This window comes from Bufo bufo, chromosome 2, assembly GCF_905171765.1.
Source record: "Bufo bufo chromosome 2, aBufBuf1.1, whole genome shotgun sequence".
NCBI lineage: Eukaryota > Metazoa > Chordata > Amphibia > Anura > Bufonidae > Bufo > Bufo bufo.
Window position 1 is genome coordinate 141,211,554 of NC_053390.1, and position 18,026 is coordinate 141,229,579.

General features: G+C 40.4%; 1 protein-coding gene across 2 annotated transcripts in view; it reads right to left on the reverse strand.

The window, feature by feature from the left end:
- The window catches only part of KIAA0825 (KIAA0825 ortholog), a 481,507-nt gene that overhangs the window by 240,935 nt on the left and 222,546 nt on the right, over positions 1 to 18,026 (reverse strand). The window contains exon 19 of one of the 2 annotated variants that reach the window (XM_040421546.1): positions 14,293 to 14,387. In XM_040421546.1, the coding sequence (XP_040277480.1) occupies positions 14,293 to 14,387 (95 nt within the window). Of the gene's footprint in view, positions 1 to 14,292; positions 14,391 to 18,026 lie in introns of both variants that reach the window. The other variant, XM_040421545.1, reaches the window with a different exon arrangement.

Sequence of the window (18,026 nt, forward strand, 5' to 3'; positions counted from 1 at the left end):
TTTGCATTTTGCTAAGTAGACAAGATCTCAGGCACAAGATCTGGGAGGCAGAAGAGAAGGTAATAATAGGAAATAGGGGCGGGCCAGAGGGGTGAAGGAGATGTGTTTTTATGGGCACATCACCGAGGAGCCCGGGCACTTGCTGCAGTAATGCTGCCCCTGAGCACTTGCCGAACCTCATTAGCATAAGTTTAAAAAGCATATTTTTCAAGATCTCGACAAGGGACAGAACAAATAAAGGTACCATTGTAATGTGGGCAAAGGAGTTTATATCCTGATCTGAGTGGTCTAAAAGGATCAGATTAGGAGACAGACTCCCTTTAATTAATTATGCTTTCCAATACAACTGCAGACCTAAACAAAAGTATGCTATGCTGCACATGTTTTCTTTTTTACTTTGGGAGTGAATGACAAACACATGCCATGTACATGTGGGAACAAACAGTTGGGAGCCATGTGACAAAATATACTAAAGAAAAGTCTTACAAATCAATATCAAATTTCTTATAATATTCATAGTTAAAGAGTTCCAGAAAGGAAGGAAAACCATAACTTTTTCCTTAGGAGAGTTATAGGTGTAGTTGTTTATGGTCTCCATCAGTGACGTGTCTTCTTTTTGCAGTATCTGCCCTTTAGGCAAATTATGTGGGGGAAGGGGGGGGTTCTGGTCTAAAATATAATATTTTCAAATTACCTTTGGTGATCAGTTAAAGTTAAATGACTTTGACCACATTTCCAGTTTGACGTAAAATGAGGAACAAGCATAATCCAGCATTCTAGTCTGGATGTGACTTTCACAGTCTGTTGGCTGTTGTGGAGAAATCTCCACACCTGTGACTGTCATTGATTAATGAGTTCTTCAGAACCTTGTCCAGACTGTTTTTCTAAGCTTTCCTGGGTTTCTCTCTGTCAACTGTAGCATTTCCAAACATGTTGCATGAAATATATTGAAATATCTTGCAAGTGCCTTTACCCTACTAGTACAACCACTGCTGACAACACAAGGAGAGCCCTTCAGCAGCTCTGGATTTACAGACAGCGCACAAGCTCAAGATGTCATTCCCCAGACAAGTCACAATGTATGAAAAGGTAGACAAAGGACTTATTAAAGCACCATGAATTCAGCTTTGTCATAACCCGTCAATCTCAGGTCTCTCATAAAAGTTAATCCCCCATTACATACTGCATAGTGTCACCTTGCAGAGTGACAGTCTCAAAACCATACTTTATAGACAGAGCATCCCCATCTATTATTTTGGAGATTTTCCAGTACAATCTTTCCTTGTTGGAGGACAGAAATGTCTCTTTTGTCCTAAATACCTTTTCTTGTCTTACTGACATTCTGTCATTTACAATGTGAGGAAATTGGACTAAGACATTTTTTTTTATAGCTCTGTAGATTTAGGATGGTGTTAGAGTTTTCTTATCAGAAGGAATATTTCCCAGAATCATTACCTACAATCGTTTTTATCTGATTGTTATCCAGGTCATAAAAATATTTAGAAAAAGTCTCACAATGGCAAAAAAAAATTATTCTCATTCCACCGATCCCCCACCACTCCCATTCCAATGGCCCCCTTTCCCCCCACTGGTATCTACTTCTTGGTGCCTCTCAACAAACAGGAAATACCTGCTCAGCCAATCACTGGCTTAGACAGGAAACCTCTTTGGCGAGTGAACGGGAATGTCACGGAATCGGAAAGGGGAGTGTGACTTTATTTTTAAATGAATGATAGAAGCATAATAGAAATTCAGTTCTGAAACTCCAGATCAGTAACCTCTGCTACATCTCTACACAGTGAAACAGGATTTTTGGATATTTATCATCAACAGAGAAACTTCATTTCTGACTCAATCGTATGGCTCAATAGCATTGCTGCTGGAAGACCGTGCTCACGCATCACAGGTGCATGACCTTTCTTCATACGAGAGGAAGTTCTCCAGTGATGTGAAAAGAAAGTTGATCTCCTGTTACAAATGCACTTCAGAAAGAAAATTCCAACCTAAAGTTGTAAGCACTCAAATAGTAAGCCGAAAACGTAATGGAATGGACACTAAATATTAATATGGCTTGTCTCCAGTGAGAAGTACCCATCCTTGTGGGGGCAATAATTTATGTGATGTGAGCCAACTCCTTCCTGCAGATGCACAGTCATAGAAAAGGATGGTGATCTGATGCATCAAACTGAAAGATGGGGTTGCTGTGTCTGACGAGTAACCATTTGTCAAACATAGATACTGCCTCTTCGTTTTCTGGAATAATTAAGGCTTACTGATTTGCTGACAGAATCTAAAGGCCAATGCACAGGGAGGGAGAGAACTCAGGAGGAGACAGAGATAATCACACAGGAGATATTGTCCTAGCTATGAAACAGAGTTGCTGTATGGAAACAACTGTCTCTATAAGGCCAGGTTCAAATCTGTGGCGGTGGTTCTGGCAGGATCCTCCATCTCAGAGGAGTAGCAGCCTGTAGTCTGTCATTGAGGAGCAAATTACAGTAATGGCGGTTTTACAAACGTTCATTCCCGATAATCTGAACTCGAAACTGCCGTTCGTGCAGGCAAGTAAATTATCATTTCTGGGCAGCAGATTGTGTTGTCTAAACAGTGATCTGCTGCCCAGAAACAATAAAGCTGTATGAAGATGAGTGATCACAATAGTGATCATTAGTCCTCATACTGTGGAGGTGATCACTGCATGTAAATGCAATGCTTCACCTCCACTGAACAAACAGCAAGTTGTCTGGAAGGAACGCTTCCTTACCAATAACTGGCTGCTCCTTGGAGCATGTAAACTAAACCCTCCTTAAGACACAGCCTCTGTTTCTTGGTTTGCATTAAAGCTTCTTTTAAAACCATAAACAAGTTCAGTGTTTAACTGCTGGGACAGATACATTTTGCCTCCTTAGATTCTGTCAGCCATGACTTTCTTTGGTTGTGTTCACATTAGCAGCATCAGGGCTTCCATTATTTTTATGGCTCTATGATGGATCTGTCATGACTACTTTAAACATTGACTGATGGACCCCGTTACTTCTACCTCCATCAATTATAATGAGGCATGAATGACGCTGGATGCCATGTTATTTTTTCCACCAAAGTGACAGAAACCTCAACAGAACCCAGACCTGGACAGAGCCTCTTTATAGTGGAACATCATATTGGTAAACATGTAAGTTATAAATGGCATGCAAATTAATCTGTACAATTAACCTCTACAATATTACAAATATTTATTGGACAATGGTCCAAATCCTACATGTTAGAACTTATCTGGTGTTGAATGCCAATGGAAAAGGCTCATAAAACATGATTTCATCAATATTCGAATAAACAAATCATATATGCAAATAGCAGTTTCAACAAGAAGGAAAGGATAGGACCCAGTAGTTTTATACTGCAACTAGATCTGATATCATGACTTATCTCCAGCTGTGGAAAGATCAAATTCATAAGAGTTCTTGCCAGGAGCAACTTAAACTGATGACATACTAGGTTTGCAAATTGCTACCACAAAACAGTTGGCAGCAATAGGAGACTCCCTGCAGATATTAAGATAGCTTGGCAATGATATTAATACTCGACATCACAGAACATTTCTATGGTAGATTATATTTCTCGATACTTTCAGCAGTTTAACTGTTAAGATTATCAAACTTTAATCCACTAAGCAAAATACGTTTTTCCTTCAGAAATAATGAGCGTTTAGGGGTAGATGTACAACATTTCAAAAAACAAAGTCTGATTATGTGTAGTTTCTTCAAAAGAAATAAAACATGTATCTTGCTTTGCCAGCAGTGGTGAACGTATAGAAAGATGTACCAGCAATAGTGAACTTATGGAAAGATGTACCAGCAGTGGTGAATTTATGGAAAGACGTACCAGCAGTGGTGAACTTGTGGAAAGATGTTAGAGCCTACAATAACCCAAAAACCGAACCTCACTCCCCAACTTACTGCAACTTGTACAAAAAAAGAGCAAGGATTTAACAAGGTACAAAAATCTCATTTTATTAAATATAAATCACAGGAACATTACAGGTGAGACTCAAAAGGGACAGAACATGGAGACTGGGCCACAAGAGGGCTCTGCAATGTGGAGAATCACAATGGGGGATAATGTGACCATATACAGCAGGTAACAGACAATTAACAGAAGCTGTGAACATTGGAGTAGTTGCGGGTGCAATTGCTGTCCCCTAGTGTTGAACAACTACCTAGCTCTTATTCACAGCGTCCAAGCAATGGATGCTGTAGGGTATAATTGGACGGTGCAATACTACTCATAAAGATGGCATATAACAATAACTGTAAATAACTGTACCTTCTGACGAAGCCTACGTGGCGAAACACGTGTTGAGGTCGAAGCAGTGGGGGAACCGTGTCACCATTTTTCAGCAGCAACATGGGTAGGTAACATGGTGTCTGGATTAGGGTGGGACTAGTGATTTACAGTTATTGTTATATGCCATCTTTATGAGTAGTATTGCACCGTCCAATTATACCCTACAGCATCCATTGCTTGGACGCTGTGAATAAGAGCTAGGCAGTTGCTCAACACTAGGGGACAGCAATTGCACCCGCAACTACTCCAATATTCACAGCTTCTGTTAATTGTCTGTTACCTGCTGTATATGGTCACATTATCCCCCATTGTGATTCTCCACATTGCAGAGCCCTCTTGTGGCCCAGTCTCCATGTTCTGTCCCTTTTGAGTCTCACCTGTAATGTTCATGTGATTTATATTTAATAAAATGAGATTTTTTTTACCTTGTTAAATCCTTGCTCTTTTTTTGTACAATTTATGGAAAGATGTACCAGCACTGGTGAGCTTATGGAAAGACGTACCAGCGATGGTGAACTTATGGAAAGACGTACCAGCGGTGGTGAACTTATGGAAAGACGTACCAGCAGTGGTGAACTTATGGAAAGATGTACCAGCAGTGGTGAACTTATGGAAAGATGTACCAGCAGTGGTGATCTTACAGAAAGACATACCAGCAGTGGTGAACTTATGGAAAGATGTACCAGCAGTGGTGAACTTATGGAAAGATGTACCAGCAGTGGTGAACTTATGGAAAGATACAGTATATCTGCTTTAAGTGGAATGTATTTTTTCAAGTTTGAATGAAGCTCTATAGCAGGGATGCTCAACCTACGGAGCTCCAGCTGTTGCAAAACTACAATTCCCAGCATGCCCTAATATCTGTAGGCTGTTCAGGCATACTGGAAGTTCTAGTTTTGCAACAGCTGGAGGGCTGCAGGTTGGCCATTCCTGCTCTATAGTATTTCACACTGATAGTCTATCCTTAGTTTGGCCACCAATATCTTTTTTGGTCAGGAAATAACCACTAGGACCAGCATAAAGAGTGGAACCTGACACAACACTGTTCATGTGTGCACCAAGAAAATGGGGTTGAGCTTCAGTACAAGGCACAGTCACATGATAAGTGAGGAAGCTACAACAGGAAAGGACAGCAGGGCAATCTAATACAAAACATATTCTACATTTTTCAAACCAGCATTTGAATCTGAATACTTTTGTCGTTGCATGTAATTAAAAATTTTGTATAGCCTCTGACTTATTCATTAACATGTATCTGTACAGCGCCACCTGCTGTTTGTTCTTTTCCTCATCTCTATGTCCACCTAGCTGGACACACATGCTCATTTCCAGCCTTCAATTGTCACCAGCCCTATCTTCTTTTAGAGGCTGTGACAGTTACATTGTGAGAGCAGTTAAATAAAGGACATGCCTCCTGGAAAATGAGATACCTCCTGAGAAAGGACATGTCATCTTAGAAATGACACACCTACTGAGAAAGGATACACCCTGTAAGCTGCCAGTTTGAAATAAATCTATCAGAGCAGTTGGAGCAAAGGATGAGCAGATCTCTTGATCCATGGGAGGTATAGGGCTGGTTCTAGCTTAGTTATAAAGAGATTGTCATGTTACTGTATGTTTGATTTTCATTTTTTTTCATTAATAATGGGATAAACCCTTTAAAGGTAATGTGTCACCTATTTTTTTAATAATCAAAACCATAATAAAACATAATTCTTTTTTAATGTTTGCAGATAGTTTTTTTTACTTTCTGTAAAAAATGATGGGGGTAACTTGCATGAGCTGCTGTAAATGGTATTTAGAAATATGCTTTACAGCAGCCACATGGACCATAGAGCACAAAAGCCAAGAGCTGTTCATTGAGTGTTCTGGACATGATCTGTAATATGTGCAGATGTCATTGTGTGAGGGGAGGGGGAAGGTGATCTGTGACTATCACCTATTGAAAAAGTAGGATCCTGTGTTATCTTTAAAGAGGTTGTGTCGTAATCCTGTCTGTAATGATAATAGGATGACTGTTGAAAATTGATTTTCATAGAAGTGTCAGCATATGACTAGGCTCACTAGTCTGCATGAAAACTGTAGGATATTATGTTTTTTTTTTTTTATATACATGGTGACATGGAAAAACATTTTTTCCTTGTTACTATATTTAATTTTTTTTTATATAATCCTGCAATTAGCCACGAGGCTTAATAATAGGTCAAGATCTCTGGTTCTGTAGAGGTAACCTTTCAGTAGCTATTATCATTATTACCACTTGCAGAATAATAATGAAAAGTAACACCTCTTTATAGATAACACAGTATACACCATTCACAACTGGTGATATCACAGCTTATCAGCTCCCTCCTGACCTCTGCACAGGCCACTGAGCATGCATAGCAAACTGTCCCAAAAGAGGCTCAAAGGGGTCAGCTCCTGTCCATTATGTCTACAGCCCATGTAGCAACTCTCGAAAGACAGGAAGACTTAACATATTTTAGGCCCAGTGCAAAAAACTGAATTTTAGGACATGGAAAATAGATTTAAAAAAATCACAAAAAATTCTAAAAACAATGCTTAACACAAAAACATGATTTAAATAACAGGTCATTTTCTAATTACCTATTTGCTTTAATGAGTTAAATGGAGCTGATTTACATGTTGTGCAGTATCAGGAGGGAAAAATAAACATTTCTTGTTTTCTCCACATGGTATTTCCAAACCTGAACCTGTTCCGGTGGAACTCAAGTTGGAGGCACAGATGGACGAACCTATGCAGCTCGGTATGACTCGTAGAGAGAAACGTCGCCGACGGGGCACCTGTTTCTACTGCGGCGACTCCGAACATTGGGTTCGTCAATGTCCTAAGATTCCTCCTTCCGGAAGAGCGTCCAAGTTTGAGGGAGCTAAAGGCAAGGTACTTCCGGAGGTGGTAAGAAAAAAGTTAATGTTACCCATTTCTGTTGCCTTTGAGACCTTCAAGGGGTCAGGTAGAGCTTTCGTTGATTCTGGTTCTGCCTTTAGTTTTATGGATCTTAAGTTTGCGGTACAGGTGGGAATACCCGTGTTGGATTTGTCCACTCCTTTCTATATTGTCGCCATTGACTCCACTCCCTTGCTGGGAGGAACTGTCAAGCTTTGTACTCCTGAAATAACCCTGTCGGTAGGGGTGTGTCACACACAGAAGTGTTAGTTTTGTTTTCTCGAAAACCTGCCCGTAGAAGTGGTCTTAGGGATGCCTTGGCTTCAGCTACACAACCCGGTCATTAACTGGACCATGTGTGAGTTAGAAAAATGGGGTCCCAATTGTAACTCCTGTTTAACCCTTGTCCAGGCAGGGGTTTCCTCCAATTCTATTTCGGTCCCTCCGCACATTGAAGAGTTCCAAGATGTATTTTCCATGTCCGAGTTCGAGACTCTTCCTCCCCATAGACCCTACGACTGCGCTATAAATTTAGTGTCAGGGTCTAGATTTCCCAAGGGACGTATTTACAACCTATCCAGTCCAGAGCGCAGAGCTATGAAGGAGTATATTAGAGAGAGCCTCAAAAAGGGACATATTCGACCCTCCACCTCCCCCATGGGTGCAGGGTTCTTTTTTGTTAAAAAAAAGGACGGTGGTCTCAGACCTTGTATCGACTACAGAAGGTTGAACAAGATTACCATCAAAAATCAATATTCTATCCTGCTGATTCCTGACTTGTTCAGCCAGGTTTTGGGAGTATTCTGGTTTTCCAAACTTGATTTGAGAGGGGCTTATAACCTGATACGCATTAAGGAAGGGGATGAGTGGAAAACTGCCTTCAACACTCCAGAGGGGCACTTTGAGTATTTAGTCATGCCATTTGCACTCAGCAATGCCCCGGCAGTTTTTCAGAATTTCATGAACGATATCTTCAGGGAGTTTATCAGCAGATTTATGATCGTGTATCTGGACGATATTCTGATTTTCTCTTCTGATTAGAAGTCCCATGTCTCTCATCTCAGACTAATACTTGGGATCCTCTGGGAAAATCAGTTATCGGTCAAATTAGAGAAATGCGTGTTTGGAGTACAGGAGATTTTATATCTAGGGTATGTCCTTACTTCACACTTATTTAAAATGGATCCTAAGAAGATTCAGGCAATTCAAGACTGGGTCAGACCATCCTCCCTAAAAGCATTACAACGCTTTTTAGGATTCTCTAATTACCATCGTAAGTTTATAAAAAAAAATTCTGTTATCGCCAAACTTTGAGCTACCTAACCAGAAAGGGGGCGGATCTTGTTAACTGGCCGTCTGAGGCTCTTAAGGCTTTTGAGACTCTTAAAATGTGTTTTCAGAATGCCCTAGTCTTGATTCAGCCAGAGCCAGAGGAACCCTTTGTAGTAGAGGTTGATGCATCTGAGGATGGGGTGGAGGCTATTCTCTCTCAGGGGTCTCCCAACCTCACTAATTTAAGACCCTGCGCGTTCTTTTCACGTAAATTTTCTCCCATGGAGAGGAATTATGACAGTGGGAACCGCAAACTACTGGCCATCAAGTGGGCATTTGAGGAGTGGAGACATTTTTTTTTAGAAGGGGCTAAACACTGTGTCATGGTTCTTAAGGACCATAAGAATTTAGTGTTCCTTGAAGCCGCCAAACGCCTTAATCCTAGGCAAGCCAGGTGGGCCCTGTTTTTCACTCGTTTTAATTTTTCTATTACTTTCAGGCCAGGAAGTTAGAATGTCAAGGCGGACGCCTTGTCATGAAGCTTTTGTGCCTTCCAGCCTCCTGAAACCCTCCTGAACCCATCCTTCCGACTAATATTATTTTGGCATCAATATCTGCAGACGTCTCTTCTGAAATCGCTTCAGCACAACATCTTGCTCCTGCACGGTCTCCCTCAGATAAGTTATTCGTCCCTGGGAACTTCCGTCTCCGGCTTTTGGGTGAGTGCCATGACTGTTTTATGCGGTCATCCCGGTATCGATGCCACAAAGGAACTTGTCTCAAGATCTTTCTGGTGGCCCACATTATCTAGAGATGTCCGTTCATATGTGTCTGCTTGTGAGGTATGTGCCAGCTCTAAAACTCCGAAAACGCGTCCTGCTGGTGAATTATGACCCCAACCCATTCCATGCAGACCATGGTCACATATTTCCATGGATTTTATTACAGACTTGCCTGCCTCCGAGGGGAAGTCAGTGGTTTGGGTAGTGGTCGACCGATTTAGTAAAATGGTGCACTTCGTCCCTCTGATTAACTCCCTAATGTCAAGACTCTAGCATCCTTGTTTATTGACCACATTGTACGTTTGCATGGAGTCCCCGAAAATATTGTCTCCGACAGGGGTGTGCAGTTTGTTTCAAAGTTTTGGAAAGCCTTTTGTCTAAGGTGCGAATTTTTTTTGTCCTTTTCGTCAGCCTTCCATCCTGAGACCAATGGGCAGACAGAACGGTTGAATCAGGCAGTTGAACAATTTCTGAGATGTTATGTGTGTCTGACAATCAGCATCACTGGGTGAAATACCTTCTGTTGGCGGAGTTCGCCATCAACAATCGGGTGAACTCGTCCACGGGGGTGTCCCCATTTTTCTGTAACCAGGGCTTCCATCCTTGTTTTAGTTCAAGTTCTTCAGTATCCTCACTGAACCCAGAGGCAGATAGTTTTACTTCAGAACTGTGCACAGTCTGGGCCCAGGTTCAAACGAACCTGGAAAAGGCCCAGGAGAGTCAGAGGGAGCAAGCTGATAAGAGACGCTCCAAGGGAGTTAATTTTGAGGTTAATTCTTGCTGTCCACCAAGAATCTTTCCTTGAAAGGAGTTTCCAGAAAGTTTGTGCCGCGTTTCATTGGACCCTATGAGATTATTGATATTATTAATCTTGTCTCTTTTAGATTGAAGCTACCTGACTCCCTTCGCATCCACGATGTATTTCACAAATCACTGCTAAAAAGATACATTTCACCCGTGGTACCTTCATAAGGACCTCCTTCTCCTGTGGAGGTAGAGGGCCAAGACGAATTTGTCATCTCTAAGATTATGGATGTCAGGAGGGTTCAGAACTTTACAGTACTTGGTCCATTGGAAGGGTTTCGGACCTGAGGAGAGGTCCTGGGTACCACTGCATAGGATGCATGCAACCAATTTGATTCAAAAATTCCACTGTGAACACCCGGAGAAGGCGCTACCGTGCTCCTTGTGTCCAGAGGCCCCTTGTGGAAGGGGGGGTACTGGTTGCCGGGGTAACGGGGGGCGGAGCGTGCCCGGCAGCACGATTCCTCTCTGTGCAGCCGGCGTCCCCCGTTCCCATAGTTACACTCAAAGGGGCTGAGCGCCAAGCTGGCCACTCGGCGCTCGGCTACACACAGGGGGGAGGTCACGTCACATGACCTCTACTCTCCACTATATAAACAGGCAACCTGCTAGCCACAGGTTGCCTGTGATTTATTGTCCAAGGATAGTTTTTACTGTGTACCCAGTGGCTGTTTGGATTTTGACCCGTGCCCGTTTTTGACCCGCTACTGTTTGCTCCTTACTTCTAGACGTGACCTCTTGGCTTGACCTTCGGCTTGTGACCTGACCTGTTCATGTTCATTCCTCTGGTACTGATTCACTCTCCTGGTATTTGACCTCGGCTTCTCCTGACTATTCGCTGCTTTCTCCATTTGTACTTCTTCGCTCTCTCGGTATTGACTCGGTCCGTTCACTATCCGTTGTTTGTCTTGTCTGTCCTCCCAGCACGTATTTAAGCTAGGGACTGCTGTCCAGTTGTCCCCTGTCATCAGGACTTGTGTGGCAAGTAGGCAGGGCCAGGGGTGAGGGTGGAGCGCAGTGGTCACTATCCTTCCCCCCTGTGTGTGCGTGAACGTGACCGTGACTCATTGATCCCATTGTTCTGCTAGATTTATTTCCAGCTGTCAGTTGGGGGGGGGGGGTGTCCTTTCTCAGAGGTGTGTCCTTACTGCTGCAGTGGCAGTTGATGGATAGAACTGCGGATGTGCTTCAGTCACAGAAATTAGAAATAGCGCAAACAGCAGGTGACGCTATACAAATAGATTTTATTGAATAACTCTGTTGCTATAATACATTTTTAATTACATGCAATTACAAAAGTATTCAGATCCAGGTGCTGGTTTGAAAACTGTAGAATATTTTTCATGGCACAACCCCTATAATAATAGGTCTACACCTCAATCCTCAACTGGCAAATACTGTTGGTAAGAAGAATGGGGGAACTGCACTAAATCCATGCAAATGCAATAATATAACTGCTGTTAATATATGACTAGTCAATAGTGACTTGAAGTGGCTGAATAGACGAGCTTTCAATTATTGTGTGTTTAATCACTGTAATTAATGTACATCACCGGGTATAGATTTGTTTTCACACTGTCTTTGCTGCTGATTAGTGAAAAAAGCCTAATTCAATCAACCAAATTGTTAAAAAATACAACATGATAAAGTCCACAGGGTAAATCATTCTTACAGTTATGCAGCCGCTAGAAGATACATGTCCCTTGTAGAGACACATTATATCAGCAAAGTGAAAAGTGACACACAATGTCACATGCTTAGCTACCCTATGGGTGACTACATAAGCAGTAACTGGCATCATCTATACTTGGCAGTATACTTGGTACCTTCAACTGGCCATCCTTCTTGTACTGCAGCAAGAACTATGAAAAAGGGGGTGACCTCTTAACTACAGATGTTGGGGTGAACTTGGCATTAACCTTTTAATTTGTGTAACATAATCATTCATTGATTTCACACATGGAAAAGTGCAGATAGGATAAACTATTGCACATGTGGAAATTTACTCTGCTCTGTGTAGACGACAAGTAATTAGCCTAGTTTAGAACTCATAAGATTTTAATATTGGTGGCCTATCCTGAGGATCAGTGTATAGAGATTTTTATCATGCTAGAATCAGAATATTAGCGTCCTGAACGTAGGCCCATGGCTGCCACAACAACTGTTAAAGATGGCATAAGAAACTCCCATGGTCAGCAGTTATGACAAGAGGAAACATTACATCAAATGAAGTGCCAACCACGTAATACACCGACAGTCTGGGGGCAGTGCTTGTTACTTGCTCTTTGCAATGGCTAACCAAAGAGTTTCCTGAGCAGTGGACTCTCCTCCATCTGCAATAACGGCTTCATGAAACAACCACTTTAAAGGTGAATTCTTGTCTGAACTGCATTAAAGGCGACTGCATTACATTGTCTACTTACAGGTGGGTGGAGGGGGGGTATTTCCAGAAACAGCTACAGTGATGAGCAAAAGGGTAATAATGTTTTGAAATTTTTACTTTCAGGCTCCATATCTCACCGTCCTCTACAGCTACGACCATGAGACTACCATCATTTTATAGACAATCATCTTGGCTATCTCAAACATAAATTGGACTTGTAACTATTTAGCATATGATTAGTTATGCAGCTTCTTGTCAAATTTTTATTATTTTGTTAGTATTTTGTAAATCAACCTTTGGCTTTCAACACTGCCTGAATCCTTCTGGGCATGCTCTTGATCAGATTTAAGTTTGTCTCGACCAAAAATCTGTTCCCAGTCTCTTCTACATATTCCCAATGTTGGTGCTTACTTGTCGACTCGGGTAAGAATACAGCTTTTTCTTCAACTCTACCCAAATGTGTTCCATTGGGTTGAGGTATGGGGACTGTGGGAGCCAATCCAGCACCTCTACTTCATTGTCATTGATCCATTTCTTTGCCAATCTCGACGTATGCTTCGGGTCATTGTCCTGCTGGAACACTATGTCGTCCTTTTCATACCCATAGTACTTGAGTATACGAAGTATGTCGTCTTGTAGAATACTCACATATAGCTCAGCATTGAGACCACCATCAATTGGTGTCAAGTATCCAATGCCTTTGGCTGTGAAACAACCCCATATCATCAGGCTTCCTCCAGCAAACTTGACAGGTCCTTCAATTTCTTGATCCGTTTGCCCCCTTTTCCCTTGTTTCTTCCAGACCCATTTGCATCCATAAGAGCCCAGTCTGTTGACTTTTGCCTCATCGCAAATTCAAGTCGACCCTTCTTATGACGATATTGAAGTCGAGGCTTCTTCTTTTTTTTTTTTTTTTGGGCCACCATTCCAGACTTTTATAATGCACGTCAAACGATGCCTGCATGGACGTCTGTGATCTCACTATTGTGAAGCATACGAGCCACATCCACTGCCGTATTTGTCGCACCAGAACTGATACTATAGACCTTGTGATGAACCGACTTGTGAACTCCAATATTTTGCCTGGATGTCCACCTCTTGGCTTTGGAATGGAAGGACAGACTTAATTTTGTATTCGTCCAACTGTCATGGCACTTACATGATGCAGTTTGGAAATTTTCTTGGCCGAGATACCTCTATCCATGAGCTGGATGATGCTGTTTCTCTTTTCTTGGAAATCTTCTTCATGTTTGCTTCTGGATTCAAACAAGTGACCTTTTGTTTGGGAATCAACCTAATAACACACTGAGCTATTAGGAAATGTGAGAACAGGTTGTAATTTGTAGTATACAAGTAGAGAAAGATTGTTCCACCATCAGGAGGAAAAACAGTAACTATGCAGTTACATGACAAGAATCTGCAAAAGTAATCATATTCTTAATAGTTGCAAGTCCAGTTTATGTATGTGATAGCCAAGATGATTGTCTATAAAATGATGGTAGTCTCACATTCGTATCTGTAGAGAATGGTGAGATATGGAGCCTGAAAGTCAAAAGTTCACAACATTGTTACCCTTTTGCTCATCGTATATATATATATATATATGCAGGATATTTCACATTTTCCATCTTGCCTTACAGCAGCCATCAGCAGAATCACATAGTTTTCCTTCAAGCAAATATTCTCTCACCACACAACATTTTTCTAAAGATCTGATCTGTAAGTATTTTGATTTAGAGAACATCTGACCTTCTCCACCCTCTAACCTGAACTTCACATAGAAATGTATAACAGAGTACCTGTGCAGCAGAAGGTCTCCCAAGGTCACAGAATTCAGTCCCAAACAGTGTGGTAGCAACTCGGACCATTCCCAGCTCTCCTCCAGTGTGCCAGACTGCTAATATAAATGAAGGTGGATTTATTAGTTATTAATCATAACTAATGCCACTAGTAATTTATCCATTATAAACTATAGGGGAAAGGCGGGCCTGGCCGGTTAGAATAAATCAAGTTCAGACAGCCTAGTTTTTATTCCAATAAGACAACAATTAATTTACAAATCCACTAAGTGGTGTAGTCATTATTTATTAAAAGATCAATCAATTTTTCTACCACATTCCAACTGTTAGTGGCAATTTGCCCAACTACTCTGTCTGAGAGCTGAAGTCTTTGTTTGAAAGGAGAAATAAATGGATGCTTTGAATGCTCAGTAACAATTTACAATTTCCTACTGTCAGCAAGAAGTTTACCAGGAAATAAACAGAGGGGGAGCGAGGATTTATACTGCATGATGTATCTTAATTAGAAGCCATTTTATGGCTCTAATCTAAAACTGGTACCACGGATCTCTATAAACAGATGGTACACGTTCATATTTGGGAGCAAGTGAATTACAAACTCTTGTTATGTATGACCAATTACACAATAAATAAAAAACTATTTACACACGGGTTATGACTGAAGGCTTGATGTGTGTGAAAAATGCAAGCAAGATATTAAGGGAAGTATCATATATACTGTTGTAAAAAAGGGGTCACAAACAAATAAACCGGGTAAATGATGTAGAAAAAAAAAAGTTGCAATATTCAGTACAATAAAAGATATGTGTCATTTCACAAAATTTGGGAGATTTCATAGTGAAATGTCAGAAGAGTTAATTGCTGGCAGGCTGACTGAAGGAATAATGGGACAGAAATTTGAGTCCCTTCAGCTCTGATCAGTTTATCCCATCTCACCTGGGAGAAGCAAGGCTAGGGTCAATCAAAATGTGATCAATCAAAACTTTTAACATGTCACTATGACCTGTCAGAAGTTTTAGAAAACAACAGTGCTAGTTTAAAGGGAGTCTGTCGGCAGGAAAAATCACTGTTAACCCTTTCAGGACCCTGCCACTTTTCACCTTAACTCCTTAAGGACACAGCCTTATTTCACCTTAAGGACCAGGCCATTTTTTGAAATCTGACCAGTGTCACTTTAAGTGCTGATGACTTTAAAACACTTTGACTTATCCAGGCCATTCTGAGATCGTTTTTTTGTCACATATTGTACTTCATGACACTGGTAAAATTAAGTAAAAAAAATGCATTTTTATATATAAAAAAATACCAAATTTAGCAAAAAATTTAAAAAAATTGCAAATTTCCAAGTTTCAATTTCTCTACTTCTATAATACATAGTAATACCTCCAAAAATAGTTATTACTTTACATTCCCCATATGTCTACTTCATGTTTGGATCATTTTGGGAATGATATTTTATTTTTTGGGGATGTTACAAGACTAAGAAGTTATCTTGAAATATTTCTGAAATTTTCAAAAACCCAATTTTTAGGGACCAGTTCAGGTCTGAAGTCACTTTGCGAGGCTTACATAATAGAAACCACCCAAAAATGACCCTATTCTAGAAACTACACCCCTCAAGGTATTCAAAACTGATTTTACAAACTTTGTTAACCCTTTAGGTGTTCCACAAGAATTTATGGAAAATACAGATACAATTTCAAAATTTCACTTTTTTGGCAGATTTTCCATTTTAATAATTTTTTTTCAGTTACAAAGCAAGGGTTAACAGCCAAACCAAACTCAATATTTATGGCTCTGATTCTGTAGTTTACAGAAACACCCCATATGTGGTCGTAAACCGCTGTACGGGCACACGGCAGGGCGCAGAAGGAAAGGAATGCCATACTTTTTTTTGACACCATGTCCCATTTGAAGCTCCCCTGATGCACCCCTAGAGTAGAAACTCCAAAAAAAAAGTGACCCCATCTAAGAAACTACACCCCTCAAGGTATTCAAAACAGATTTTTACAAACGTTGTTAACCCTTTAGGTGTTCCACAAGAGTTATTGGCAAATGGAGATGAAATTTCAGAATTTCAATTTTTTGGCAAATTTTCTATTTTAATCCATTTTTTCCAGTAACAAAGCAAGGATTAACAGCCAAACAAAACTCAATATTTATTGCCTGGATTCTGTAGTTTACAGAAACACCTCATATGTGGTCGTAAACTACTGTACGGGCACACGGTAGGGCGCAGAAGGAAAGGAATGCCATATGGTTTTTGGAAGGCAGATTTTGCTGGACTGTTTTTTTTGACACATGTCCCATTTGAAGCCCCCCTGATGCAACCCTAGAGTAGAAACTCCAAAAAAGTGACTCCATCTAAGAAACTACACCCCTCAAGGTATTCAAAACTGATTTTACAAATGTCGTTAACCCTTTAGGTGTTCAACAAGAGTTATTGGCAAATGGAGATGAAATTTCTGAATTTAAATTTTTTGCCAAATTTTACATTTTAATCAATTTTTTCCAGTAATAAAGCAAGGATTAACAGCCAAACAAATCTCAATATTTATGGCCCTGATTCTGTAGTTTACAGAAACACCCCATATGTGGTCGTAAACTGCTGTACGGGCACACGGCAGGGCGCAGAAGGAAAGGGATGCCATACGGTTTTTGGAAGGCAGATTTTGCTGGACTGTTTTTTTTTTACACCATGTCCCATTTGAAGCCCCCCTGATGCACCCCTAGAGTAGAAACTCCAAAAAAGTGGCCCCATTTTAGAAACTATGGGATAGGGTGCCAGTATTGTTGGTACTAGTTTAGGGTACATATGATTTTTGGTTGCTCTATATTACACTTTTTATGAAGCAAGATAACAAGAAATAGCTGTTTTGGCAGCGTTTTTATTTTTTGTTATTTACAACATTCATCTGACAGGTTAGATCATGTGGTATTTTTATAGACCAGGTTGTCACGGACGCGGCGATACCCAATATATATACTTTTTTTTAAATTTATGTACGTTTTACACAATGATTATATTTTTGAAGCAAAACAAATCATGTTTTAGTGTTTCCATAGTCTGAGAGCCATAATTTTTTCAGTTTTTGGGCGATTACCTTGGGTAGGGTATGATTTGTGCGATATGAGGACTGTTTTATTGGCACTATTTTGGGGTGCGTGTGACTTTTTAATCGCTTTAGATTAAACTTTTTGAGATGTAAGGTGACAAAAAATGGTTTATTTAGCACAGTTTTTATTTTTAATTTTTTACGGTGTTCATCTGAGAGGTTAGGTCATGTGATATTTTTATAGAGCCGGTCCATACGAACGTGGCGATACCAAATATGTATACTTTTTTTTTATTTATGTAAGTTTTATACAATAACAGCTTTTTTCAAACAAAAAAAATGATGTTTTAGTGTCTCCATATTCTGAGGCATAGTTTTTTTTTATTTTTTGGGCGATTGTCTCAGGTAGGGGCTCATTTTTTGCGGGATGAGGTGACGGTTAGATTGGTACTATTTTGGTGGGCAAACGCCTTTTTGATCGCTTGCTGTTGTACTTTTTGTGATGTAAGGCGACAAAAAAATGGTTTATTTAGCACAGTTTTTTTTTTTTTTTTTTTACGGTGTTCATCTGAGGGGTTAGGTCATGTGATATGCTTATAGAGCCGGTCGATACGGACGCGGCCATACCTAATATGTATACTTTTTTTTTTCCTCCTATTTCTTAACTATTTATTTTTT